At 34.2% G+C, this 27879-nt stretch overlaps 1 protein-coding gene across 19 annotated transcripts in view; it reads left to right on the forward strand.

The window, feature by feature from the left end:
- The window catches only part of LOC106867691 (tumor protein p53-inducible protein 11), a 546722-nt gene that overhangs the window by 351499 nt on the left and 167344 nt on the right, over positions 1-27879 (forward strand). For 2 of the 19 annotated variants that reach the window (XR_016242646.1, XM_052969711.2), the window contains exon 1: positions 20079-20368. The exons of 15 other annotated variants lie outside the window; for them this stretch is intronic. Coding sequence is in view for 3 of the 4 variants with exons in the window: in XM_052969711.2 (XP_052825671.1) it covers positions 20337-20368 (32 nt within the window). In the remaining variant the exon portion in view is untranslated. Of the gene's footprint in view, positions 1-20078; positions 20369-21530; positions 21653-23617; positions 23650-27879 lie in introns of those variants that run through there. 2 more of the 19 variants (XM_014912642.3, XM_089355383.1) reach the window with 2 other exon arrangements.

Below are 27879 nucleotides of genomic sequence, written 5' to 3' on the forward strand. Positions count from 1 at the left end.
TGCTAACCCATTGCTCCCTATAGCAAACAGAGCTATGATATATCTTTTCCCAATTAAACATATCTGATACAATTGTGGCTGTGCTGTCAAGAAGCTTGCTTCTCAACCATGGGGTTTCATCTTTCAGTTCCACTGCATGGTACTTTGGGAAAGTATCTTCTACTATAGCCCCAGGCCAACCAAAGCTTTGTGAGTGAATTTGGAAGAAGGAAACTGAAAGAAGCTTGTGATATATGTATATATAAATGTATGTGTGTGTTTGTATTTGCCCCTGTCCTGACATCATGTATTTATAAACTAGCATCACTGTCAAGCAAGCACTGTTTGTTTCTAATCTTCTATACAGAACATGCCTGGTCAACAGGAAATATTACCTTATTTGGAAACAGCTGAGAATTGGTAACTGGAAGGGCATCTCACCATACAAAATCTGCATCAGAGAACTTTGTTTGACCCATGCAGGCATGGAAAAGTAGACAGTAAATGATGATGATGATCAATGAATATTAGCCTTGCTGATGAAAGAGGAATGAAAGACTTTAAGTTTATGCTTTTTCATCTAATGTAAGCAACTCTAACTGAAGGATTTACAACTAAATGAGGAATCCAACCAGCTATTCATTGCCCATTGGAAGATTACCTCCTACTCTGTATATCCCACTGTTCTCTTGAGTTTTGCATTGTAATTGAACAGACTGCTGATTCTATTCATTAAGCAGATGAGATATGTATCCCATCTTCATTATGATGCTTGTCTACCATGTCTAACTTTTTCTCTGAGAAGAGTTGAACTCTGTACAACATTCCAACAAATTATATATTAACTTGACAAGCTAACAAGAAAGATAAATCTCCTTGAAATTTTGTGTTACCATATTTCCAGCAAGAATACATTCTGTTAGGAATTATGTGAAGTTTAGTGAAATAACTTAACCCTGTTTCTATTGGAATACACAGCATTTGTTTCACTTAATTTTGAAAATAAGCTGGTATTTGGGGCAAAAAATTAACATGCAATTTTAATGGAAGGCTTTAATTTAGATCACTTTAAAACAAGAGGTTTGTATTTTAGAACCAGAAGCAGTCTTAGGCAGGTTGATATCAAAAGTCTTAAATAAAAGACAACCTTTTTTTTATGTATTGTGCTATTACATTATCTTTCATGTAATGATATTTCAGATGAAAATTTGAGTTCAAATTTCAAAATTTTGATAGAGATAGTAATCAGGTGCTAGTGCCATATAAAAATCACCCAGTACACTCTGTAAAGTGGTTGGCTTTAGGATGGGTATTCAGTCATAGAAAAAATGCCAAGGCAGACAATAGAACTTGGTGCAGATCTCTGACTTGTTAATTCCTGTCAACCATCAATACCTACACCAGTATGGGAAACAAACATTAAAAGATGATGATAAGCTAAATTATACCTGTGTGTTTTAAAGAAAGAATGAAAGAATGTTTTGGATAATGCAGCCTGAATGCATTATGTTTCTAAATTGGGATAATTGTGGATGAAACACCTTCATCATAGGGTCAGCGTTAAACAACAACAAAAAACAACTGCCTTTTACAGCAGCTAGAAAACTTTGCAACATCTACTTGTAACTATGGGGTCTTGGGGTTGAAAGTTCTTATCATCATTAATTTGTCCATCATGACTGAATATCTATAGGCTGAAATTTTGTTTGATCTAAGCTTACAAGTGGTTTCTCAACAACGGAAACATCAATAACTAATATGATCATAGATGTTTCATGTTGTACGGATTATTTCATGTCACAGTGAACTCAGGAAAATTCCATTCAAATGGTGATTATCCAGAATTGAAGAGAAGGCAAAAATCAAGATACTTTTGGTTTTTAATCTTGCTATAAATTGTTAGAGAAATTTTCTTTGCTCCTGTCTCCATATGCTTTTCAGATCTTCTTTGAATTAGAGAAAAATGACTAGACAAAACTTTTATGTTCTTAATAGGACTTTTTTTTTCCAGCAGGGTTCTTAGACAACAGAGCTCAAATTATGACAAGGAAACAAAATAAGCAAAAAATACTTTTGTATCTTTTGATAAAGTAAAATAATACCAAAAGAAATAAGTAAAAGACAAATTGCTGTTTGACTGCTGAACAGGCTTTTAGAACCTAGAAAACAAACCTTATTCTAAAGTTTTGCAAACCCAGACTGTATTTATCATACTATGTTTCTTCAATGTTTTTTGTTATATGTAACACAAGAGAACTGGGGTTCTGTAACATAATCATCTTTACAAATAAGGATGTAAGATTGGTTTTTAAAACTGTGACATTTGCAAAATGTTAGTTTAAAAAATAAACCCAAAAAGGCGTGTTTTGAAATGATTTTTCATTGAATAAAAGTTATTTTTCAAAATACCAGACAAACAAACAATAAGTATTCTTAGCTTGCTATGGAAAGAAAGTGAGAGTGGAGAATAAATGAGCAGTAACAAGGAACTGGCTAGCCAAGTTTGTAACTCCACTTTAATTCCTTTTTGTTGCCTGTTTCACTTCATTTATGCTTTGGGGAAAGATATGAATTTTAACTCTACTAAAATTTTCATACCTGAGAAAAGAAGCCTTTAAAAGCATTTTTTAGTTGAACTTTAGCTATGTCTAGAAAAAAAGATAAAGCTAATATTAACTGGAATCCAGAAGAACTAGATTTGGTTTACATCAGCTGAACTCATTTAATAAAGTTTGTAGATTTGAATAAGTTTGACTATGGTGAGATGTGTATTCTGATGCTTGAAGCAAAGCTTTTCATTTGAGAAAGCAAATTAAATATTTATTCAATATTGTTTAAAACACTTTAAAATCTTTCTCTCTCTCTCTCTCCAAAGACTAACTTGGCTTACAACATTAATCACATTTTCCCATGACATGTAAAATTTATATGCAGAGTGTTCCATAATAATGGGACACCTAATACAGGTGTGGCTGTTCACAACCATATTTGTGTGGTTAAGAAGTTTGCTTCCCTACCACATGGTTTCGGGTTCAGTTCCACTGTGTAGAGGCATGCGTAAATGTTTTCTGTTATAACCTTATGCTGACCAAGGCTTTGTGATTGAATTTGTTAGGTGTAAACTGAAAGAAACCTATATATATATATATATATATATATATATATATATATATACACATATACATACACACATACAAGTGTGTATGTATATATTGGTGCCTTCTTGTCTTGACCTTGCATGTTAGTTGTAAATGACTGTCACTTTCATACAAGTAGTGTCGTTCATTTTCATTAATCTGTGAAAGCATTTCTGGTCATGGGGGAAATATTAACAGTACTTGGAAACAGGTGAGGGTTGGGTTGGCAACAGGAAGGACATCTAGCAGTAAAATAAAATCTATCTCTGTAAACTCCATCCAACCCATGAAGGCATTGAAATGTGGGCATTGATTTGTGTGCCATCAATATGAGATCTTCTGTGTACTGAAATGAAAAGAATACAAATTCTTTATCTGTTTTGCTTTTGTAATTATCATCAGGTGGACTTTGAAAAACTTCAGTGAATTAATTTCATTGAGATGTATCATTTGTTTTCTTTTGCTAAAAGCATTAGAGATGTTTTAACTCCTTAGCATTTAATGATAAAATTTTTTGCAAAGCAAACTTGAGTTGTGGATCTTTGCTAAATACTTTGGCACACTATAATACTTTTAGTGTTTTTTTTTTTTTTCAACTTTTATAACAGCAGTAAAAACAGAATAACAACTACAAGGCATCCTGTAAAGAAAGACAATACAATGCAAAGCAATATTCCTTTATTCTTATTTATTTTTAGTTATCTTCCTATTAACTTCTGTTCTTTTTTCTCTTATTTGTTTCTGTTTTCCTCCTCATTTACTGTTTTATTTCTGTAACTAGTAGGCACATAGATGGCGACAAAATACTGTAACTAATTTTATAATATATCACTTGAGGCAAAAAGGGTGTTAAATCAATCATGATGAAACTGTTGTTTCATTCTTCACTTTTGTTTCTGAAGTTTTCTACATGACTTAACAATTAAGTAACTCTCTTGGCAGTTGTCAAGATTTGAGTATTTTATTAGATTGTCAATATTTCTAATTCCAGTATCAAACCTACACGTTTTGTTCTAATACGATGTATATCCCATTGTTAGCCAGTGACTATGGTACAAGTGATTCAGTTCATTAGATGTACAACAATATTTTATTATTTTGTTCAGTGTGCAATGCTTCTGAATTTAATGATGTTGCGATTGACTTATCTATCTTAAAAGTTTCTCCAGTAAGTATTAACAACACATCTAGGTTTATTCACTGATATCACTACATTTCAGTGAAACATGAACCCTTTTGTTACAATATTTCTGTTGAAGTAAATTGTCTTTGTGCCTCTTAATTCTAAAAATTATGGAAAATGTAGTAAAATAAACTTGTTATTAAGCTGCTGTTTTGAACATAAATTAACATGAAGTTTTGATGGGAAGTTTTAATTCAGATCATTTTAAACCTGAAGCTTGTATCAAATAACTAGGAGTGGTCTTGGGCAGGTTGATATCAAAAGAGTTGATCTAGACAACAGGTAAGCTGATTGAACCTTGAACAGGTATGAGACTTCTGTGTAGTTATTCAGCATGTCCAAATAAATCAATCAAATCTTCTTCAACAAACTATCAAGCAGCCTCCAACTGGAGACCCCAATATTTTGAAAGCTCAAATCTTATAGCATGATATCATACAATAAAGGCAAAGTGATCACAACTAGAAACTTCAATCATGTGACTTGTTTAATTAGCCATCTTCCTGTTGTAAGGCTTCTTGATTTGAGTCAAAAGAGCTGTTTATACAAGAACACCATCCATCTTCTCTGCAGACTATTCCTGGGAGGATAATGAGAGTAGAGTCCCCAAGCACCTTCTCCATAGGGTCCTGTCAGAAGCAACAGTCATTAAATTTTCTTGATTGGATTCCCAAGCATGATCAACTAAGACTATTCCTTTATTCTTTTACTCATTACAGTCATTTGACTGTGACCATGCTAGAGCACCACCTTGGAGAGTTTTAGTTGAACAAATCAACCCTAGGGCTTATTTTTAAGTGTAGTACTTATTCTGTTCGTCTCTTTTGCTGATCCACTAAGTTAAAGGGATGTAAATGCCCCAACACTGGTTGTCAAGTGTTGATGGTAGGACAGACAAGGACACATGCACACACATATATATATATATATATATATATATATATATATATATATATATATATATATATATATATATATATATGTATATATACGACAGGTTTCTTTCAGTTTCTGTCTACCAAAGTTGGCCTGAAGCTATAGTAGAAAACACTTACCCGAGTTGCCACACAGTGGGATCAAACCCTGAACCATGTGGTTGGGAAGCAAGCTTTTTACCACATAGTCATGCCTGCACCTCCACACAGTCTCTATGGATATTACCCAACCACCTCATTCTTGGTCTACCCCTAGGTCTCCTGCCAGTTGGTTCGGCTTGAAGAATCCATCTTGTGGTTCTTTCCTGTGATATTTTAATCGCATGTCTGTAGTACCAGAGCTGTGACTTCTCAATGCAGAGAATTATCAGCTCCCTGATCCCAAGCCTACTTACTCCGTCAAGTAACTTTCCTCCAGAGAGCAACAGGAAAGAATAATTTATTTCAGTTTTTTAATTCTCTTGCCATCTGTCTCCACTGCCCTTAAGATTTTTAAAACTATTACTAGCAGCTTTTAACTGCAACATCATCATTCATCACATTAGTTTAATGCCCGTGTTCTTTCACGCTTGTTGTGATTTAATGTTTTTGAGCATGACTAAATTAGCCTCAAAAATAACTTTGTAATGAACAGTTTAATTTTCTTGTTGATAAATTTCTTCTCCATTCCCTTGCTTCTTTGATACTACATTGATATACAGAAAAAATGCTATTACTTAATTCTTTTTGTGTTGTCTAGCGTAAAGAGAAAGGCAATGTCATTAGTCATTCTTATGGTTTTGCTTCAGGTCAGTCATAATCATGCAAACCTTTGATTAGAAGTGTTCCAGCCATGATTTTCCAATCTTTTTTTACTTTCTTTTTTCATCCCAATGTATCAAGGATTCATTATTCAATGTGTTCTACACTCCTTTTAAAGATGTTAACATGTAATTTTAAGGAGACTTGGCACCTGTTTCTATATAGTTGAACAACTGTGTAAAGGTTCCTTTGTTGGTTGTGCTTAGTTGTTTTTAACTAATGCTCTGTTGGAGTAAGGCACAGGGGCTTACTAAAGGCTAGGTTGAATGGCAGGAAATCCTTCAGTTTGGATGAAGATGCTGAAATAATAATAATAATTATTATTATCCTTTCTGCTATAGAAACAAAGCCTGAAATTTGTGGGGTGTGGGTAAGTTGATCACATTGACCCCAGACTGGTACTTAATTTATTGACCTCAAAAAGACGAAAGGCAAAATCGACCTCAGCAGAATTTGAACTCAAAATGTGAAGATGGACAATATACCACTAAGCATTTTGTTCAGCATGCTAACAATTCTGCCAGCTCACTGCCTTATTATTAATTATAATGGGCCCTGATGCAGTACCAGGCAGTGGCTCTCATGGCTTCTGATCTTAACTGATTGGAAGTGTTATCATTTACATTGTTTTGTCTTGGTATAAAAAATGGGCTACAACAAATATTCTGCTTCATACCACAGATTTGCTTGTGGCTGATGATATGTGCATCTCTGATCACGAGCAGAAGTAGTAGGGTAGCATCATAGCCATGTGTTGTAGGGAAATCTTTGAGGTTTAAATAATTCACCCCTGGAAACATGGGCATTTTGTTCAACATCCTTATTCAGTGACCTTTTGAGCAGGATAAGCAACTGAAGCTGAAGGATATTGTAACTGAGCCTCACCTACAAGGTCATGCGCTGTTTATTTTGATACGAGATCACTATGTCGTGCACATATGGTTGTGATGCATGTACCTGGTGTACCCTTATCAGACGGGTAGTCATGATGGGTATAATGGGCTTCGTATATTTTACCCCAGTATCACTGCTCTCTCACTCACTAATAATAATAATATCAAACCTGGTGCTCAACTAATACTTATTTCATTGACCTTGAAAGGATGAAAGGCAAAGGTCAACTTTGGCAGGATCTGAACTCAGAACGTAAGGATGGATGAAATGCCGCTGAGCATTTTGCCTGGCATGCTAACAATTTTGCCAGCTCACCTATAATAATAATCTTCTCTGTTTTCTACTCTAGGCACAAGGCCCAACATTTTTGGGGAGGGGGCCAGTCAATTAGATTGACCACAGTACGCCTGGTCTCAACTGGTGCTCAACTGGTACTTAATTCATTAACCCCGAAAGGATGAAAAGCAAAGTTGACCGTGGCAGAATTTAAGCTCAGAACGTAAAGACAGACGAAATACTACTAAGCATTTTGCCTGGGGGCTAACATTTCTTATTTCTTTATTGCCCACAAGGGGCTAAACATAGAGGGGACAAACAAGGACAAAGTGATTAAGTCGATTGCATCGACCCAGTGCATAACTGGTACTTAATTTATCGACCCTGAAAGGATGAAAGGCAAAGTTGACCTCGGCGGAATTTGAACTCAGAACGTAGCATTTTCCCGGCGTGCTAACATTTCTGCCAGCTTGCTGCCTTTCACCAATAATAATGATAATAATTGGAGATGCAGACATGGCTGTGTGGTTTAGAAGTTCACTTCAAAATCGCATAGTTACAGGTTCAATCCCATAGTGTGGCAACTTGGAGTGTTTTGAACTATAAATCCAAGCCAATCAAAGCCTTGTGAGTGGATTTGGTAGACAGAAACTGAAAGAAGTCTTATGTGTGTATATATATATGTCTGTTTGGTTGTGTATGTTTGTGTGATTGAGTTTGGATTTTCCTTGTGTTTACTCATTTATAATCGGTGGCTTCCTGTTAGTGTTCTTCGCTTGCAGTCCGACAATGAAAGTGTGTCTGGAATTCTTGACATGTCTGGACATGTTGCTCAGTTTTCATAAACAAATGGCTCATTCGTGTTTGGGTTGTTTGTTGTTTGACAGACTGGGAGATCATTCCCCCACCTCCTGAAAACAAGTAAGAGTTAGCAACTTGAAAGACATCCGACCATATAAAAGCTTTGCACCAACATACTCATCTGATCCATGCAAATTTGGAAAGTTAAATGTTAAAAAAAAAGATGAGTAAATGGATCAGTAATTTATGGGGTAAATCTAACTGCTTTACAGTATTTTATCCATTTGGATTTGTGTCTCTAGATCAGTGGTTCTCAGTTGGGATCCATATGGCCCTTGAGGGTTCATATAAGATTTTGGAGGGCCTACTCAACAGAATAGTAAATTGGGGAGCCACAATAGTATTTTAAGAATGCCCAAAAAACTTTTGCTTGAGCTATGTCGGTATTTATTGCAAGAAACAGCTAGGTTTCTGTCTCAAATGTTTTCCATAGTTCAACCTACATAGCTTAATATGTGAAAAACAAAATAGGAATTTTGAAAGAAGTTTCTAGAAAAATTAGTTTTTAAACATTGAATGGCTATGTGGAGTCCACCAGAATAAAATAGTTATCAAATAGGTCCATAGATAAAATAACAGTTGAGAAGCCCTGCTCTAGATACTGTGCTCAAAATTCACTGGGTCGTCTTTACCTTTTAATCCGCCTGGAGTGGTGGAGGGTGGGGGTAAATCAGTAAAAGAAGTATCAAGTTATACTTAATCAATTACAATTGACAAGGTCTGGTTTCATGTTGAAGTTAGGAAGCATTACCATAAGTTATACTAGTAGTTCCAGGTTTCAAAGAATTTAATTTTCACATTCTTTAACTGCAAAGTGGATTTCTAACTCTTATTTTTCTTATTATTTGTGCAACTTGCTAATTCAAGCTTTCACATGTAAATTCATCTCGTTTAGGTCGTTTATACATTTAGGTGGTTTATCTTTTAGCGTATTTGTTTCATTTTGTGCTTTGCATTCTATGCAGCATCATCCTCATTATTATTATTATTATTATTATTATTATCACAAAAACATTCTACTTGATATTATTTCTAATGTCAGAAGCATTGCAACAAGATAAATCACCTAGCTAACATTTAAACATCATGTAACAAATTCTCATTTTTTTTTATTTATTTTATTTAAAAATTTATTTGTGGCTTGTAGGAAAATACTAATGCTTTTTGCATATGATATTTTCTTTGAATCAGCATTGATGCGCCATGATTTTAAAAAGAAAGACAGAGAGAAAAGGCAGCAAGGAAAAAAAAAAATTAGAGGAAAATTTTAAATTTAAGTTTAATATAATTTTGTAAAAGTATTTTAAATTTTAGTTTTGAATTAACGTTGTTACTTTACAAAATAGGAGGAGAGCGAGAGAAAGATATTTGTGTAATTATCTTTTAGTTCACTTTTATTTTCTGCTGTTCTGCTGGAAGTAATGGATAAGCCTATGGTTTTTCAATGTATATTATGATTAATGATTTCATATCAAAATAATGTTACGCAGTTACAGTCTGGCACATCATGCTGCTTTTACATATGGCTCTATATTCTGGGTTCTGCTTCCAAATTCTTTTCTTTTCTTTTTTATTTCTTAGTTTTTTTTTTTCAAACAGATTCTAAACTTGTTTCTTTTACTTTTGGTAATTTTCTGGATATTCTTTTCATTCTTTTATGATATTCCATGGTTTCTATCTTTTTTTGCCTTCTGTATTTTTTTTTTTTTCCTTTTCTGTTTTCTGTTTCATTAACATCTTGCTTTTTTCCTTCCTCTTTTCTCCTTCTCACACTTTCCTTTCCTTGATTTCGTTTTTTCCTTCAACCTCCTTTTTTTTTTCTTCTCAGCTTCATTTCAAGTTTTTCCCTACCTCTAATTTCCCTCTTTTCTTCAACTTCTCTCCCTTTTCTCTCGTCCCTTTTTTTTCTCTCCCTGTTCTGTTCTTTATCCAATATTTAAGATACTGCATTGTATAACTGACATCACCTTTGCAAAGGACTTTCAAACTAATCATTTAGAGCAATGTATCATCATCATCATCATTTAACATCTGTTCTCCGTGCTGGCATGGGTTGAACAGTTTCACAAGAGTTGACCAGCTCAAAGATAGTTCAGACTCCATTTGTCTATTATAGCAGGGTTTCTACAGCTGGATGCCCTTCCTAATGCCAACCACTTTACAGAGTGTATTGAATGTCTTTATATGGCACTGGCATGGGCACTTTTATGTGGCACCAATGGCAAAAGATGTAATTGCCTTGTTTTTTATGGGTTTTTTTTTCCAAGCTTATTTTTTGAATGAAAATTTATTAGTTTTGAAAATATTTATTATCCACTGTTTTATGTACACATAAAACTTGGTGGAATTTTTGAGAGAGAGACATTTACTTTAATAAAAAGAATGTTGACATGCTACTACAGTAAGTAATTATTCAAGAATCTTTATTGTAATATCTCTAAGTCATTCAAAAGATACAGATTTTAACATAAAAATATTGTTTTTTTTTTCTTCTAACAGATTTTAGCATGATCTTCTAAAGAAATGCTCAACATTCATATTGATTAATCTAGCTAAAAGAGTGATAACAAAATAGAGAAAATGAGAAAAATGGGTTAATTTGAGATGAGATATTGATATTAAATTACGTTTCAATTTTAGCATAAGGCTGGCAGTTTTAGAGGGAGTGAAACAGTTAATTATGTCAACACCTCTCCTCCCCTGCCCCCACTTCTTGACTAGAACTTAATTTTATTGAGCTGAAAAATATGAAAGGCAATGTTGACTTTGACAGGGTTTAAACTGAGAATATAAAACTGGAAGAAATAGTGCTAAGCATTTGGTTTGACACTAACGATTTTGCCAGCTTGCTGCCTTATTGGCATTAAATTATCAAAAATAAAATAGAATAAAAAACACTGTGATAGGCAAAAAAAAATACAGTGTAGCAAAATGGGCAGAGTGTAGTTTTCAAATCAGAAATAAGGAACAACACTAGAATCCAAGTTTTCTTCAAAATTTCTTCTTTTGAGAGAGAGAGAGGTCTATCTAAAGTGTTAAGAATTACATTCTTCTTCTCCTCACATCACACAAACTTTTTCTACTTTGTAAACATCTGAAGTTCTTTGTAGTTGATTTACAGCTTGTGAAGCTCAGATGTGATCCACAATGGAGCATATGATATACACACACACACACACACACACACACACACACACACACACACACACACACACACACACACACACACACATACACACAGATATCTGAGAGTGCATCCAAAGAACGGCTATTCAGCTAACTGGCTGGCATGAAATTTACTCACAAACATACTGTATTTTCCAGTATACAAGTCAAATTTTTCAAACCAAACTTGACAGGCAAGGTAGGTTGACTTATACATTAAGACAACTTTGGAGAAGTAAAAATTCCATGTGAAATGCTGCAGAATTTTGGAAAGATAGTGATAATTTTTGAATGCTTACACTACATGTGTACACTTATATACCAGAAAATTAGGTACTCCAAACTCTGTTCTGCAGTCATGCCATCTCTCTTTACCTTTTAGACTGTCACTACAGTGACCTCTGCTTTTCAGAATTGGTTGGTTTTATATCACATTCACTTGAGCTCTCTTGATGCACTCTTCTTTCCTCTTCCCCTGAAATTTGGGGGTGGGGGCTAGTTGATTACATTGACCCCAGTGCCTTAACTGGTATTTATTTCATTGGTCCCAAAAGGATGATTGGCAAATTCAACCTCAATGGGATTTAAACTCAGAGAGTAGATGTGAAGAAAATGCTGCTAAACATTTTACCCAGCATGCTACACATCTTCATATAATAATTAATAGCTGATATAAATGTGGGTTAGTTAATTTCTCTAGTCATGCTTCATATCATATATATACACACACACATACACACACAGAGAAAGAAGAGTAGGATGATTGGCAGGCAGCTAGTAAAGAAATGCTAAGAGTAAGAGAAAGGATAATAGACAGAGGAGGAGGAAGAAAGGGAGTATATAGTAGTAGTTACAGGATGAATTACTCAATAAAAAATTTTTGTTTAATTTTATTCTAAGGTAATAAATATTTTTCCTTTTGCAAATTAAAATTGATTCCATCATTTTGCATAATCACCAAGAAGTTTGATAAAATAATAATTATTATTGTATGCATGTATGCCATAGTTTATGATATTACCCATGATGGCAGAAGTATACTTCCAAAGTTACTCATCGTATAACGAGTAATATTCTTGTATTCATAATAATAGTTATGGTAAATATTGGGTTTCATGCCTATTGACTTTGATAGGCACAGTACCTCAGTATGGAGGAGACAAGAATTGATGCTTTCTCAAAGATATGAACTAGAAGTAGTGATGATGACGAGGGCAGCTTTCTTTTTCTTTTTTGTATGGACAACAGGATTTATAAGAAATGGGAAATGCAATTGTTTGTCATTCAGAAACTTTCTTAAGAACATCAGGGAATAATTACCATGATGTATGTTTACATAAATGCAAGACTACAAGTTTATAGCTGAGAGAACTGAGATTATGGTTTCTTCATGCAGATGTATTTTTAAGTGAAATTGTTACGACAGAAAATATATATGAATTGCAGATTCTGTTTGCTTTGCGCATACCTCTTTTTTATGGCATTCATCATACAAAATGTATTATTATTTTTATTTAGAGGTGATCATCGTTAGCTAAGATATAGTTTTAGCATATACTTCATCTTTCAAATTTAGGCACAGTGTCAGCAGTTTTGAAGAGAGATAGGCTGCAGTCAAATGACTGAAACAAGTAAAAGAATAAAAATATATACTGATACCGTTGAACCCAGCCCTAGACTTGTGCTTTATTTTTATGTTCTGAGTTCAAATCCTGCGAAGTTCAGCTTTGCTTTTCATCCCTTCGGGATCAAATAAAATAAAGTATCGGTTCTGTTCTAGTGTCAATGTTATTAACTAACACACCCTCACACACCAAAAGTGTATATATTTTTATTCTTTTACTTGTTTCAGTCATTTGACTGCAGCCATGCTGGAGTACCACCTTGAAGGGTTTTAGTTGAACAAATCGGCCCCAGGACATATTTTTTGTAAAGCCTAGTACTTATTCCATTGGTCTCTTGATGTAAGCACATCAATACCAGTTGTCAAGCGGTGATGGGGAGACAAACATAGACACAAAGGCGCGCACACACACACACACACACACACACACACACACACACACACACATATATGATGGACTTCTTTCAGTTTCCGTCTACTAAATCCATTCACACAGCTTTGGTTGGCTCGTGGTTATAGTAGAAGACACTTGTCCAAGGTGTCACACATTTGGACTGAACCCAGAAACATGTGGTTGGGAAGCAAGCTTCTTACTACACAGACACACTTTTAAATATATTCAAGCAATTTTAATCCTACCCCCTCCACCAAAAATAAAAATAAAGAACTAATGGTTGATGCCATTTTATTTACTGCTTGTCCCTGGCATAAAATTACCTCTCCACTCTATCAAATCCACCCTCCACACACACACACATATAGTTTTTAAGGCCTCTACCCGCTTTTCTTTTCCTTTTCTTGTTTTTTTCTGCCTTGCAAGTTATTTGGCAATCCCACTAGAGCTGGTGGCATGTAAAAAAGACACCTAGTAAACTCTGTAAAATGGTTGGTGTTAGGACAGGCATCAAGCTGTAGATACCGTACTAAAACTGACAGTGGAGTTCTGTAGTTTACCAGATCCTTTCAAATCATCAAGAACATGCCAGCATGGGAAACAACTGTTAAATGATGATGATGATGGTCCATATGATAAAATATTGAAGTTAATATATATTCTCATCTTTTTACTTCTAAGAATATGGTGCTTTTGTTTGGAGATTTTGAAAACTGTCTTTCATTTTAGACAAGGCATGTCAAATACATCTATATAATTTGATCTGTTTACCTTCACTTTATAGAGAGGCTGATTGCAATCATGAGGATCCTTAGAATCATGTGAAGCCAAATTATCTTGAAGCTGTCTTGGAATGAAAAATCCTGCTTCTTCATAAAACAGTTCTGCAATTTTAAACCTACTCAACTGTTTTATTTGACAGCTTTCTTTTTGTTTCTTCTATATATCAAAGAATCTTAAGTTCTTTGATTTCTCTCTAGGTGTAGGTATGGCTGTATTGTTAAGAAGCTTATTTTTGTAACCACATGGTTTCAGGTTCAGTCCCACTGGGTGGTACCTTGGGCAATTACCTCTTATTATAGCCCCAAGCTGACTGGTGCCATGTGAGTGAATTTGGTAGATGGAAACTGTGTTGAAGCCTGTTGAGTGTATGTTTGAGTGAGTGATTGTCTTTGTGTCCATCATTGTCCCTCTGCTTGACAACCAATGTTGGTTTATTTACATCCCTGAAACTTAACAGCTCTGCAAAAGAAATTGGTAGAATAAGCACCAAACTTGAAATATGTACTGGGATCAATTTGTTAAGCTAAAACCCTATAAAGTGATGCCTAAGCATGGCTGCAGTCCAATGACTAAAACAACTAAAAAGTGAAAGATAAGAAGATTAATGTGAACAGTTCTAAATTTGGATATTTTTTTATTGTACAGCCCCTCGATCAGACCTTTGTTCAAATACTTTCCAGTTGTGAACATCCCACCATTTTAAAGGTATCTGGGGCTACATTACTTGATGTATCCTACTCCCCCACCCAAACACACACACACTTCTTTTTTTTTTTTTTTTTTTTTTTTTTGAGACACTAGTCCGATTCAGTTGTTATTTCTGGCAGGTCAGTTAATTCTGTAGAAGCCCCATCATCTCACATTTTATTTCATTCTCAAAGTGGTCTGTTCCTCTTATACAAATTCCATAACACTTTCTGTTCTGTACATTTTGATTCAAATTTGCATAATCTCAGAAAAACCTGACAATATTTTAGTTTTAATTCATTTATAGTGCTTATGATGCCAACAAATTAAAATTTTATGTATTTTATCATCTAATTTATTTGCAATGGTAATCAATGTCTTTTTCTTTGTAATTAGCTTTTCTTTCTCACTGATATCACAGAAGAAAATACATTGTTGGTATCCGATTCTTAAAATAGTTCTTATGCTGGAATCAAAACAATCTTTTACTATATGTCACTATTAATTAGTTGTTTTGTATGGCCTAAGGTGAGCTCTAATGGAACTAATTTATGTATTTTGGACTAATGAATAAAGTAGTCTTGAAAATATTAATTAGTTTCTTAATTAGGCAGAGTTTTGTTTTTTGTCCCCCATTTGAAGCACAGGCATAACTTTGTAGTAAGATGTTCTCTTCTTAAGCACATGGTTCGTGGTTCAGTCACACTCAGTGGTACATTGAACAAGTGTCTGACTCGATCAATTCTTCTGAATTGATTTGATAGTCAGAAAGTGAGAAAAGCAAATTGTATGTGTATGTGTGTGCATAGGCATCTATTTGTTTGTTTACATTTGCACCTTTCCAACTATTGAAAGCTACCAGCAGGAGTGAATGTTGTATTTTCTTCTGTCAAAAATCACCCACTGGCTCCACACATTCAAAGATGTGAAATGGCAATATGAAATCCTTTATTTGAAAAACTGGTGAGGGTTAGGTGATACGAAGGGTACCTGGCTGTAAAAAAATGCCTCAATAGTATATTTGTCTGGCATGGAGAAACACATAAAAACAAATGATAAAAATATTTTTCGTCTTACATCTACCCTTAAACAGAAAGTTCAATATCTTTTTCAAAATCAATACAATGTTTACAACATTTTGGCAATATATTTACCTCCTTGTTTGGTTTATGGACATTCCAACTAAAAATATAAAAGTACAAATTGCTAATAAAGAAATATTAAAATAGCAAATTCAGTTGCTAAGTTACCTAGAGCTTGACAAAATGGAATTGTTCAATGCAGGCCACTACAAATACACTTTAATATCAGATGATTGTCCAGTTCCAATATTTCATCCAACTCCATAAACATGTTTGTAATGATTATGAGATAATATTTCATGACTTATGAAGAAAGAGACTGGAATCTTATTCACACTGCAGAGTTAATAAATACTATTGCTATGTCTATTTGCTGACCTGTGGCAGAAATATAAATTATTTTACTTCGCTTCGAAAAAAGAAAAAAAAGAAAAAAATTTGCTTCTCATTTTGTTAACTTCTCTGTCATTCTGAAAGTTCAGTTACTATGGCATATTTGGCATTTGATTTATTTGAGACTAGTTGTAGGTAGAAAAATATATGGAGCTAATAAAGAGTTTTAATATTAAATAATATTCTAGGAGTGACTGTGTGGTAAGAAGTTTGATTCCCAACCACACGGCTTCGGGTTCAGTCCCATTGCACGGCATTTTGGGCAAGTGTCTTCTACTATACCCTTGAATCAACCAAAGCCTTGTGAGTAGATTTGGTAGACAGAAACTGAAAAAATCCCCTCACATATATCTCTGTGTGTCTTTGTGTCTGTGTTTGTCCCCCATCACTGCTTGACAACCAGCGTTTATGCATTTACATCCCTGTAACTTAACAGTTTGGCCAAAGAGACTGAGAGAATAAGTACTGAGGTCAATTCATCTGACTGAATTCTCTGTAGGTGATGCCCCAGCATGGCCACAATCTAATGACTGAAACAAGTAAATGATAAGAGATACATATTTAATGCTGCTAAAAATGAAGAGAAACTTTTGTAAGGGGCATAATATACAAAGACATGGAAGGTATAGTAATGCTTGTCAACATGAATTGAGATATAAATTCAAATCTTTAGCACTCTATCTAAACTATATCAAAATATATTTCCAGGTTTTCCCATCACATTTTGGTAGTATGTACTAATGATGATAGTGATTTCAGTTTTAGGTAAATCTTTAGGATTTTGCCTAAATTATATCATATACACAAACACAAAAAAAAAAAAAACGATATGTAGTTTTTCAGATTTTTTTTTTTTTTTTTGACAATGGTAATTTCATTTTTTGATAAACTGGGACAAAATACAATGCCTATGGCATTTGGAGGACATCTCACCAGATTGGTAAGACTGATGCAGGAAAAGTTTGGAGAAGGAAGGAAGAGGAAACCTAGTTCAAATGAAGCAAACTCTGCTAAAGCCACGTAAGGGCCAAATGGTGATGTGTTAGAGCTACCACAGCAGCAGAAAATGAAAGGAGAGCCATGATTTTTTGTTGTGGCATCATTGTGGCTGTGTAGTTAGAAGTTTACTTCGTAACCACATGGTTTCTTGTTCAGTCCCTCTCTGTGGTATCATGGTCAAGTGTGTCTTCTACTGTAGTCCCAAGCTGACCAAAGCCTTGTGAGTGGATTTGGTGGATGGAAACAGAAAGTAGCCCATTATATATGTGTATGTGTGTGTGTGTATATATATATATATATATATATATAATAATATTATTAGGGACAAAATCCAAAATTACAGGTAAAAAACTCAATTAAAATCAATTTATAAAAAATTAAATTGAGCCTTATATATATATATATATATATATATATATATATAGCACAAATAAAGGTTACAAACCTCATTCAGAGATAGCAAAATCCTTTGAAAGTACTGGTTAGTTACATATACAAAGAATATTGAACATTACAGTTAATACTCAACTGCTAGGTAACTATATAGACCATGGTTTATATATATTATTATATATAGTTGAGTATTAACTGTAATGTTCAATATTCTTTGTATATGTAACTAACCAGTACTTTCATAGGATTTTGCTATCCCTGAATGAGCATTTTAGTTTTTTTTTTCTATGCCAGCAAGGGCTAGACATTTTGACTGGGACTGATAAGCCAGAGAGCTGTACCAGGCTCCTTTGTGATTTGGCTTGGTTTCTATGGCTAGATGCCCTTCCAAATGCCGACCACTCCAAGAATGTAGTGAGTGTCTTTTGTGTGTCACCAGCATGGGTGCCTTCTACATGTCACCAGCACTGACCATGACCTATGATTTCACTTGGCTTGACGTGACTTCTCAAGCACAACAAATTGGCAAAGGTCTCAATCAATTGTCATCACCTACCTGTAACTCAGCTTCTGAAGATCATGCTTCATCACCTCATCCCATGACTTCCTGACTCTACCTCTTCCACAGGTTCCCTTACCAGAGTTTGGCACTTCTTTTTGTAACTGTCCTTGTCCATAGGCATCGCCTGACTATACCAATAGTCTTTTCTCTTGCAAACCACATCTGATGCCTCATACATATGCACGCACACACATACATATGTATGTGTGTCTGTTTGTGTCAGGGCCCCTGCACCGCTACTTGACTACAAATGCTGGTTTGTTTACATCCTTGTAACTTAGTGGTTCAGCAAAAGAGCCCAGTAGATTAAATACCAGGCTCTAAAAATTATGTACTAGGGTCGATTTGTTTAAGACCCTTCAAGCAGTACCATAACATGACCCACAGTCCAGTGACTGGAACACGTAAAGGATAAAAAATAACCTAAAGATAAGAAGTAAAAATGTCATCCTGCTGGACTTGGAGTTTCTACTGCTTCATAGTTTGGAGGAACTAGGGTTTCTGTTATAAACTGTAGAAGGAATGTCTGTCTTAAGATAATAATGATAACAATCCGTGTTAAAGATATATAATGACCATGAGAGATATATCTCATTGTTATTACAAACATGTTTATTGAGTTGAATGAAGTATTGGGACTTGACAGTGTAATGTAGTGTATAGAATAATTCCAATTTGTCAAGCTCTCGGTAACTTAGCGACTTAATCCACTATTCTAATATTTCTGTATAACCATATTAGCTGTTTGTACTTGTATGTTTTTTAGTAGGAATGTCCATAAAGCAAACAAGGAGGTAAGCATAATCTCCAAAATGCTGTAGACGTTTTTTTGACTTTGAAAAAGACACTGAATATTTTGTAATTAGCAAGAGAACTATCATGTAATGTCAAGACAGACAAAAAAAAAACACACACACACACACACACACACACACACACTTGTCTAGCTCTGTTCAGTTTCTGTCTACAAAATCTACTCATAAATATTTGGTCAGTCAGGGGCTAAGCAGAAGACACTTCACTTAGGTCCTGCACAGTCAGACTGAACACCAAACCATGTGGAAACAAACTCCTCAGCACACAGCACACTGTGTGTGTGTGTGTGTGTGTGTGTGTGTGTGTGTACTTGCACAAGGTACTGATCTGTTTTTGGTGGGATCAACAAAGTACTCCATTCAGCTAGATGTAAATATCATTTAATATAGACAGGATTTAAATGTGAGCTGCTTTAAGTTTCATGCTCTGATAATACAATAGTCAGATAACCTTATATAGTGGCATATTGCTTGCTATACAAGTTTATTCGACTTACATCATCAGAGCATGAAACTTATAGTAGATCACATTTAAATCATGTGTATATTAAATGATACACAAATCACACACACACACACACACATATACACACCTCTTTCTGCTTAATTAAAAACTCTCTTTCCAGACTTGAATTTAGAGTAACAACAGATTTTTAAATATTGTCTCTAAGTTATGATGTGAATGAGCTCAGGTGTTTCCAATTAGTATTGTTGATTAACAAATCAAATATAATAACAAAATAAAGCAAATATTTTATTCAAGAAAGAATAGGTCAAAAATCAACTGGAAGTGCCAGAAAATCATTAATAGCTGTTTAATTTCAGACAAGCTGTCAACATCTGTTAAATAGTATCACAAGAATAAGCTTACTAATCAAGTTAAAATGCATATATTACATCAGACATGTGTGAAAAGGTTTCAAGCATCCAAGTGGTAAAACTTGTAGCTGTCTTGACCAGCATTCGTAACTCTCTGTTCATTAGTACTTAGCCACTTAACTGGAGTCAATAACTTCTGAAGTCAAACGTTTCAGATGTTGTAGTACCTTCGTAATGATGGGACTTCCTGTCTGTCACAACCAATATTAATAGTGGCGTGACAAAGCAAGTGTTTCATTCATACCCATTGGCTACCTCCTGTAACTTCTAAGAATTGAACACGTCCATATTTTCTCTTATTCGTTACACTCATATTTCTGTCATCTCTTTTCTCTTTAAGCACAACGCTTCTTACATAGACCTGCTAATTGGTGAAAAATTTCTTCCTCCCTATATATATATATATATATCATTCTCATTATCTTTCTCACTTTCTCGCACATAACCTTGCTGGAACTTATTCATTTATTTTCTGTCTTGTTTTGAATAACTGTATGGCATTAACAGTTGAACCACCTAAAGAACGGTAAGAGCTTTGAATATTTTCAAAATTATATTTTGCTAACACCAAATTTTAAATTTCATAACTGTTTACTGTTCTAGAACTGATATATTGTTGTTGTTGTTGTTATAGTAAATAACATGCTAGACAAAAACACCCTGCATTTTGAGTTCAAATCTTACCAAAGTTCACTTCACTTTTCTTTTTCTTTCTGCCTTCCTGGGGTGATAGAATAAGTGCAAGGGAAATTCTGGAGAAAATTCAGTTAACTCATTCATGTTTTTGTAATATTCTGAGACCTTTCCTTCCTTCAGTATGTCTATGCCATCTCTTTTCTCAATAAAGTAAGGTACCAGTCATTTCTTAAGCCAATATCACCAACTTGCCCCTTCCCATAAAATTGCTGGCATTGAGCCAAAATTTGAAACCATTATTTTTTTCCTGTACCTTTGTATAGACCTGTATCATCCCCAAAATGTTTTGTTGACCGTTTGCAAGCTGGCATAACTGTTAGCACATAGACAAAATTTCTTATGGTTTTATATTCTGAGTTCAAATTCCATTGAGGTTGACTTTATCTTTTATCATTTTGGATTCAATAGAATAAGTACCAGTTGAGCATTGTGGTTGCTGTAATCGACTGGCTCCCTCCCCACAAATTTTAGGCTTTGTGCCTGTAATTCAAAGCATTATTATTATTATTATTATCATTATTAATATAAATGGTGGCGAGCTGGCAGAATTGTTACCATGTCAGGGTAAAATGCTTAGCGGCATTTCTTCTGACTTTGCGTTTCAGAGTTCAAAATGTCATGGAGGTCGACTTTGCCTTTCATCCTTTTGGAGTTGATAAAATAAGTATCAGTTAAGTACTGGGGTCGATGTAATCAATTAGTACCCTTCCCCAAAATTTACTGGCCTTGTGCCAAAACTTGAATTCGTTATTATCATTATTAATGTTGTTGCTATAGTGCAAGTTGTTTTGTGTTTTTTTCTTTTAAGCTATAACATAATTAAAGACTAACAGCTGCAATAAACATAACTTTCAATGAAATGTTTCTTATTAAGTTGAAAAAGGTGCAATGATAAGTAATTTTATACTATACTGAACAAAACTAATGATGAGATTTTGTACAAGACTTTGATTCTAATAATAAATTAGAACTACGTAGAAAACAGTATTGTTGTTGACGTTGTCATGGTTATTTGTTATGTTTTTATTTTAACAATCTTGATGGAAGCATAAAATGTGTATACATTTAACAGATCTTAGTGAAATGCAATACTGTTTTCTATGAATTATTACAGGTATTCTTTTTGTTTTATAATATATATATGTGTGTGTGTGTGTGTATATATATATATATTGTGTGTGTCTGTATATATATATATATATATATATATATATATATTGTAAACAAACTTACAAGTGCCGAGTGTGTTGGTATTCTACAGAAAATAAAGGAATTCTCAAATGCAGAAGGCTGTGAAGACAGCTTAGAAAATCAGGTAAATACCCTTTTTCTGCCTACTAAAGGGTATGTACCCGATTTTCTAAGCTTCTTCACAGTCATTCTGCATTCAAGAATTCCTTTATTTTCTGTAGAATATATATATATATATATATATATATATATATATTTATTTATTATGTATGTGTGTGTTTAAATCTTTCCTTGTATACAGTACTACATCTTATTGATAGTTCAATATAAATGACATCATAATGCTCAGTGTCTTGAAAAACATCATGTATATATACTATAAGTGATGTAGCATATATGTGCACTTACTAAATTCAACCATTAGTTTTGATTTATATATATATATATATATATATATATATATATATATATATATATATATATATATCACATACATGTGTGTGTGGCATGGGTTAGATGGTTTGATTGAAACTGGTAAGTTGGAGAGCTGTACCAAGTTCTGATCTGATTTGGTAAGGTTTCTATGGCTGGATACCCTTCCTAACACCAACCATTCCAAGAGTGTAATGGGTGCTTTTTACATTACACAAGAACCAGCCACAAAGTTGTGTGTCTCAGGGGCTGAAAGTTGCGTGCCTTGTACTTATCTCTTTGATGTAAACTTTGAAGCTGAATAAAAAAAATATACATACGCTTTTATTATATATTTTATGATTTCGCTTTGCCATAGTAGAACCAATAGCCAGTTGTTAGAACTCAGTATATTCTTATGTACTGAGTTCTATTCTTTGTTTGTTCCATCAAACCTATTTACCTATCATTTTGTATGTCTGTTCAATTTTGTCTGGTCTAGAAAGTGTAGCATAGCCTAACCCTGCCTAGTTTGGCTAAGGCTGACCTAGCTTGTAGAGAAGGGTACAGGTAGCTGTTTGAATCAGTTCAAATACATGCTTGGAACTTCTCTGATATGATACAAATAAAAGGCAAACCTAACTCGAACAAGATTTGAAATCAGAATATAGAGAAACATGAGTACCATAATCTACTTCTGCCACTCCATCACCACTTTGTAGTATTTAGTATCATCTCATCTCATCTCTATTCGTTGTTCTAAGTTCAAACCTTACTAGTTTCCTATTCCTTCAATCTCACTAAAATAAGTACCAGTAACATGCAAGGGTCATTTCAAATAACTCTAATACTCTTCAGTACTGAAATTGGCCCTTTGGTTGTCACTTGTTATTCATATAATTATCTAACAGGGTCTCTATGGTTATTTTCTTGAAAGGGATTTGGTGGAATCTGTTTTAGATAAAGGAAACAATTATCAGTGGCCAGGTTAGAAGTTTTGTGTAAAAATTTTGATATTCTATACACTGGTGTACCAGTTGAGCACTGGGGGTCGATGTAATCGATTTAACTACTCTTGGGCTAGAATATAAAAACTGCAGTCCACTACCAAGCCATTCTGAGCCAGTGTGGCAGAGTAGGCTCATCAAACCAGTATGATCTCAAGCTCTGATTCATGGCTTTCACATTGGACTCTGATTGATGGAGAGAACATGCTGAGGCCTTCATCCTACAGTAGACTGAACATAGAAAATCCAGTCCAATACTCTAGTGTAGTGGTTAAGACGACTGTATGGTTTACAGCAAACACAGCATCTAAATCCTGCAGGCAATTTTAGAACTTTGAAACACAGGCTTGGTTATGTGGCTTAGGAGTTCACTTATTAATCATATGACTTTGGTTTTAATCCCACTACTCTGTTATTTTCTCAAGCGTCTTCTACTATAGACCTTGGCCTACAAATATCTTGTGAAGGAATGTGATACATGAAAAATGCAAGAGCCCATTTTGTGAGTATGTGTGTGTGTGCTTGTGAATGTTAATGATCTGTGCTGCACTACAGCTGCTAATGTTGATATTTATTGTAATGTTCATTTATTCACATTGTTTTGAATTAATCTTACATCATCACATTGCTTTCAATGATGTGATTGTTTATTCTTAAAATGACCTTGTAGGGAAGGTGTGAGAGGTTGGATCTGGTGGTTTGTGTAGAATATTTGGGTTGGATATGGTTAGTTTAAATGCTAAAGGGTTAAATCATTCTGTGTCTAACGCTTTTGTATCAAAGGAAAACAGATGTCAAACAAGCAAATGCTTTAATAAATATAAAACACCAAAAAAACTAACAGTGCATGTTTTTTTTGTTTTTGTTTTTTTTTTTAGTAATTGTCCAATATGGTTACCATAAGACTTACAGCTGCTTATAGTCACATTCAATCTCTTGTCAAACAAGTTCAACGAAAGGCTAACTTTCAGTTTCATTAACTGATGACTATAAGTGAATCTGTCTCCATTCATCAGTTCATTCATTTACTAAATGTAGTACTTGGTTTTTTTTTTAAAAACAAAATCGGGGGAGCAGGGGTGGGGTATACATTTGCTTACACCTCCATCCACCCACAGTATTTGATTGGCATATACTTTATCAAACCTAAAATGAGGAAAGGCATTGTGAAAATATTTAGAAGGGTGTAACTAAATATTCTAAAAATGTTCACTGGTTTTTCTATTATATTTAATAATAGCGTAACAGATGATATACATGATGGTGCACCCTATATGGTGAGCTCTCTAACAATTAGATTTTGATATGACATGTTCGTACACATGGTTATTGTCTTAATAGCAGATAAACACAAAACAAAAAGGGAAGGTTAAAAAAAAGGCTGAACATTTCACAAATATTATTTTACTCTATTTTCTTCTTTGGAATTCATTGCAAATAGTATTTTTCTAATCATTGTTGTATGTATATCTATACAATTTATGCCGCTATTATCATTGACCTGACAGATTTGTTAGCATGTCAGGCAAAATGTTTAGAAGCATTTCATCCGTCTTTATGTTCTGAGTTCAAATTCCACTGAGGTTGACTTCGCCTTTCATCCATTTGGGGGGTTGATAAAATAAATACCAGTTGAGCACTGAGATTGATATAATCGACTTGCCCCCACCTTCAAACCTGCTGGCCATGTGTCAAAATCTGAAACCATTATAAGGCAGCAAGCTGGCAGAATCGTTAGGATGCCAGGCAAAATGCTTAGCATTATTACGTCCATCTTCACGTCCCGAGTTCAAATTCCACTGAGGTCGACTTTGCCTCTCATTCTTTCAGGGTTATTGAAACGCTCGAGGTTGATGTAGTCGACTAGTCTCCTCCCACAGATTTCAGGCCTTGTGCCTTTAGTAGAAAGGATTATTATTATTATTATTATTATTATTATTATTATTAAGGCAGTGAGCTAACAGATTCATTAGTATGCTAGGCATTTTGTCCATCTTTATGTTCTGAGATCTATTTACATTGAGGTCAAGTTTGTTACCATCCTGTCAGCATCTATAAAATAAGTACCAGTTGAGCATAGGTGTTGATGTAATTGAACTTGCCTACCTCCTTCGAAATTGCTGGCCTTGTGCCAAAATTGGAAATTAAAATTATCGTTATTGTTATTACAAATGTAGTGGGCTAGCATAATTGCTAATACATCAAGTGAAATGCCTAGTGGTATTTATTTCGACTTTACATTCTAAGTTCAAATTCTGCCAAAGTCAACTTTACCTTTCATTCTTTCAGGTTTGATAAGTTACATACTAGTTGAGCTCTGGGGTCAATATAATCTACTAGCTCCTCCCCACAAATTTCAGACCTTGTGCTTCTTGTAGAAAGGATTATTATTATTTTCATTAAAGTTAAGTGTACTTGATATTTCTCCTATTTTGCTACAAGATCTTAATATTCAAATATTTAGTCCTGACATACAAAATGCAAACAGTTTATTCATAATTATGCCATAGTTTTTTATAACAAATTATTTTAACCCTTTTGTTGCCTTTTTTCTGTTAACTGATGCTGCCTTTGTTTCAATTAATCTTTAAACTAGTGAAGTATTAACATAAAATTTTGATGGAAGATCATAATTTAGACCACTTTAAAATAGTAAATCTATATCATAGACCCTGGGTTACTGTCATGCAAAAGTATGTGTTGTTAGCATGAATTAAAAAGGGTTTTTTTTTGCAAATAAATTATTTAATAGCCAGTATACTATACTGTCTTCTTGATAGTAGTTATAAAACAATCGTCTATGGGTAGGTTTCGGTAGTAGAAGTGCTTTTAGGTTTTCAAAATGTTGGTATTGTTGAATCTAAAGAACTGTAACCTATTAATATATTTCCTGTCTTTGTAGTGCTGTTTAAAAGGATACGTATTCTCTACAGAAGAGCCTTTACTCATTACTAATAATTACAATCTTATTTCATTTTGCTGTCATTTTAGGCTGTAATTGGTTTGCCCTATCTTCTACATGATTAGTCAAACTCAAGATGGCTGTTTAGCTTCAGAGTAGGTTAGTTTTGATTAGCACTGGTTAGCAAAGCTCATATAAACTTGACACAGAAATAGCACCAACCTCCAATATCTTGAAAATGCAAGGTATTCAGCATATCAGTTTGATTTAAACGTTATCATTTAATCAACATTTTTGATATGATTTTATCCTGTCCTAAATTGTAACCCATTCAGTTTTAAAATGTTGGACTTCATGGCTTGTCTTTTGAAAATGCTAGGAAGTTGTTTCAAGTAAGATTTGACTGCTACATTAAGCAAGTCAAATAACTTCATAAATATTCCATTGCTGGCTTACTAGCTGTCTGTGAATTAGTTACATGTGGCAATTTTCTACATACTAACATTTAATATTACTGTTATTCTTTTGATTACCATATTAAATTATTGTGATTTTTGCTCGATGTAAAGGAGATAATTGGAGGGGTGGGGTCTTGTACTGGAAAATACCATCTCCTTCGTAGCATGTTAGAATTGATGAAATGTTTGTATAGTCACAATGATGAGGATGCTGATCCTGGCAATTTTGGTTCGGATGACGATGTTACTACTGATAAGGGTGATGATCAAAAGCAAGAACATGAATCAATGTTTTTTCAACCAGGGTGCTTGCAGTACATGATGATGCTACCAAAAATAGTGTCTAAGGGTGCTGGAAGATAATCATCGGAATTTCACTACCATATTCCATAAGCTTTGGTACATGGGTAAAAGGAAAACACACTTTTGAATAGGTGTGTCACAGATGAAGATATGATTTGATGAAGTGTCAGTGTATCATTGAAGAAACTAATTACATAAAAATGAACGTGATAAATGCAGACTTTATGTATAAGAAATTATACTAATTTTTACCTTATACTTGTTTTAGTTATTGAACTGCAGCCCAGATGGAGGGAGGGGGACACTATTTTGAAGGCTTTAGTTAAACAAATCGACTCCTGTACTTTTTTTAATCTACCAGTCTCTTTTGGAGAGCCACAAAGTTACAGGAACATAAACAAACCAACACCAATCTTCAGACAGTGAGGGGAACAAACATACACACACACACACTCACACTGGGTTTCTTCAGAGTTCTCATCTACCAAATTCAGTCACAAGTACATTTGGCTGACCTGGGACTGTATTAAAAGACTCTTGTCCATGCTGCTGTGCAGTGGGATTGAGCCTGAAACCACATGGTCTCAAAGTGACCTTCTTAACCACACAGCCATGTCTCACTTGTTTTATGAAATTATCTGTAAAGGCTGTGTTAATTTACTTAATTTATGATAGGAGTCACACTGTCATCAGTCTCAGTGTCATTTAGTTCTTTTCTGTTATTCAATCCTTTTTTTTATCATAGTTCTGCTGGAACTTACCACCTTTGTTTCAATTAATTTTGAAAATAACAAAAATTTAGTAAAATAACTGTCATTATGAAGTTGCTATATGAAACATAAGTTGATATGAAATTTTGATACGAGGGTTTTATTTAGATTACTTTAAAACAGGAAGTTTGTATCGTTGAACTAGGAGCAGATTGGTGCCAAAAAAAAGGCTAAGGGCAGTTCCAGAGCATTATACCCTGGAACATATTCCTAGATTCTCGGCACAGACATAGCTGTGTGGTAAGAAGTTCACTTCCCCGCCACAAGGTTCCAAGTTCAGTCTCAGTGACAGGCATCTT

This window comes from Octopus bimaculoides, chromosome 7 (genome assembly GCF_046866305.1).
Source record: "Octopus bimaculoides isolate indiv1 chromosome 7, ASM4686630v1, whole genome shotgun sequence".
Lineage (NCBI taxonomy): Eukaryota > Metazoa > Mollusca > Cephalopoda > Octopoda > Octopodidae > Octopus > Octopus bimaculoides.